Raw genomic sequence first — 3061 nt, 5'->3', positions numbered from 1 at the left:
ATTTATAAATTACCAAGTGTTCATGAGGGAAGGGGGAGTGGGGAGGGAGGGTAAAAAAATGAGGAGTTCATACCAAGGGCTCAAGTAGAAAGCAAATGTTTTGAGAATGATAGTGGCAACAAATGTACAAATGTGCTTGACACAATGGATGGATGGATGGATGGACTGTGATAAGAGTTGTACAGATGCCCAATAAAATGATTAAATACATTTTTTTTTTAAGTTTGAAATAGGGAATTTGGATCACAGAAAGGGGAGTTGCTGCATTGGGACAGGGAAACATGGTACTGGATAAGAGATGGTTTGGATCAGCGTAACCCAGAATAAAAGGAATCATTTTAGTAATGAGATAGGCATCAAATTGTACAGAAGACTTGAAGTTCCTTGTCACTAAATTCCATCCTCCCCAAGTGACTAGGCTACCCAGCATTGTAGAGTCCCAGGTAGTAGGTCTGGGCAGTCAAATTTTCAAGCCACATACGAATGTAGGCTCCAGGTGTTGATTACTGAGATTCAAAGGAAAGGAATTCTAGGAATTGTGACTTTAAGTCGCACCAAGGATACCAAGGAAATGCTAGAATCAGGCCCCAGAGATGGATTTTTTGCCCCTTGCCCAGTGAAGAATAATAAGGCAGGAAGCCAAGCTCCAGAAGCAAGCTTTATTAGAGAGAAAAGTACCTTGCAAGGGAAACATGGTAAGCTCTAAGCTAACACAGGACATGGTCTTGCCAAACAAGGGAAAAGGAGAGGTTTTGGAGAGAATTTGTAGAATTCTAGGATTGGGTCTATATGGGTAGGGCTGTGGATATTGGGTGCCCACGCAACAGGCACTGAAAATTGAAATCCAAGGTAAAGACTTCTAGGTAGGTTGTCACCACTGATTATAGAATGTTCTACATGCACCCGGTCATTAGTTTATCAGTTTCAAGTCCTCTGCCTGGCGGTATTTTTCTCTTGGGTTCAACTTGAGGTTATTGGTGTCTGGTGTGTATCTGCTCCTGTGACTAGTTTCAGCTGTTTAATTGTGTGAACACTTAAGAGGGAGGGTGCGGAACTGAAACATAATTCTTACAAGGGAAAAAAAAAATGCTTGCTTCTTAAAGTGAGAGAATGAAATTTAAAACAATGCAGGCTATTGTAATATGCTACAAGTTAAAATATTAACTGGATGTGGGATGTGATTGATCCCATATGTGTCGGCTTGGGGAAATTCTTCAAAGTTATATGAACTTAAAAAATGGTGGTGGAAGAATCCAACCTCATTTCGAATCTATCTCATGGCTATTTGGTGTTAGTGCTGTGGTTCAGTGCCAGCTAGTTGATTGTGACCCACTGCGACTCTGTGCACAACAGAGCAAAACACTGGCTGGTCCCGCACCGTTCTCACAATTATCCCCATGCTGGAAACCATTGTTGTAGCCACAGTATTTGTCCATTTCATTGCCCCTGCCCCTTTACTCTACCCAGCATGATGTGCTTCTCCAGGAATTGGTGTCTCCTGACACCAAGACTAAAGAATGTAAGAGTAAGTTTCACTATCCTGGCCTCTAAGGAACATTTTGCCTATGCTTCTTCCAAGACAGATTTGTCTGCTCTCCTGGCAGTCCAGGCTACTTTTAATATGTTCACAAGCCTCACAATTCAAATGCATCAATTTTTCTTTGGTCGTATTTATTCAGTGTCCAACTTTAACGCGTATATGAGACAATTGGAAATACTGTGGTTTGAGTCAGTGGCACCTTGGTCCTCAGAGTAACATCCTTACTTTTCAATACTCTAAAAATGTCTTGGGCAACAGATTTACCCAATACAATGCTTGACCTGTGACTACTGATTTCATGCAAATTGATTCTGGATCCAAGCAAGATGAAATCTTAGACCACTTCGATTTTTCCTCCATTTATCATGATGTTACCTACTGGTCCAATTTTTAGGGTTCTGGTCTTCTTTACATTGAGTTGTAATTTATAACCAAGGTGGCATTCCTTGACCTTCATCAGCAGGGCTTCAAGACCTCCTCACGTTCAGCAAGCAAGATTTTGTTATCTGCATATCACAAGTTGTTGATAAGCCTTCCTCCAATCCTGATGCCACATTCTTCATACAATCCAGTTTTTCTGCTTACTTGTTCAGCTAACAGATTGAATAAGCATTGTGAGAGGATACAACCCTGAACCACTCCTTTCCTGACTTTAGACCGTGCAGTATTCCCTTGTTCTGTTCTCACAACTGCCTCTGAATCCGTGTACAAGATCTGTGTAAGCACAATAAAGTATTCTGGAATTCCTATTATTCTCAAGGCTACTCATAGTTCATTTTGTTTTGTTTTGTTTTTTAATGATCCACAAAGTCAAATGCCTTGGCATTGTCAGCAAAACACAAGTAAATAACATTATCTTATTCTTTGTTTTCAGCCAAGATCAGCAATGATATCCTTGCTCCACAGCCTCTTCAGTATCTGGCTTGAACCTCTGTAGTTCCCTACCCGCGTACTGCTGCAACCATTGTTGGATGGTTTTTACTTTTTAATTGCATGTGATACTAATGATATTGTTCTATAATTTCAGCATTATGTTGCATCACCTTTCATTCTAATGAGTACAGAGATGGATCACTTCCAGTCAGTTGGGCAGTAGCTATCTTCCAGATTTCCCTGTTAATAGGGCTTTGTCAAAATCCACTGACAATCCCTCACCTGCCCCCGTCCACTGAGTTGATTCTGACTCATGGTGGTGTTGCCAGGTGAGATCCGGTTGGTTCTGACACATCCTGACCCTACGTGAAAAACAGACTGAACCACTGCCCAGCCCTGTGCCACTCTCACAATTGTTCTCATGTTTGAGCTCATTGGTGTAGCTATTGTGTCAATCCATCTTGTCGAGGGTCTTCCTTTTTTGTCATTGCTCCTCTAGTCTACCAAGCATGTTGTTCCTTTTCAAGGAACTGGCCTCCTGATAACATGTCCAAAGTATGTGAGATGAAGTCTCACCACCCTTGCCTCCGAGAAAAATTTGGCTGTACTTCTTCTAAGAGAGATTTGGATTTTCTTTTCTTTTCTTTT

The 3061-nt window shown here is 41.3% G+C and overlaps 1 protein-coding gene across 1 annotated transcript in view; it reads left to right on the top strand.

Moving 5' to 3' along the window:
- Positions 1–3061, top strand: part of PIEZO2 (piezo type mechanosensitive ion channel component 2) — a 600576-nt gene that overhangs the window by 406523 nt on the left and 190992 nt on the right. Inside the window, exon 13 of the mRNA XM_045298343.1 lies at positions 2447–2473. Coding sequence (XP_045154278.1) covers positions 2447–2473 — 27 coding nt within the window. The remainder of the gene's footprint in view (positions 1–2446; positions 2474–3061) is intronic.

The sequence above is a fragment of the Echinops telfairi genome, unplaced genomic scaffold, assembly GCF_000313985.2.
Source record: "Echinops telfairi isolate 266 unplaced genomic scaffold, ASM31398v2 ScPeMD7_4;HRSCAF=17, whole genome shotgun sequence".
Classification (NCBI taxonomy): Eukaryota; Metazoa; Chordata; class Mammalia; order Afrosoricida; family Tenrecidae; genus Echinops; species Echinops telfairi.
The sequence above is the reverse complement of the archived record's forward strand: the minus strand, read 5'-3'. Positions and strand labels throughout refer to the sequence as shown.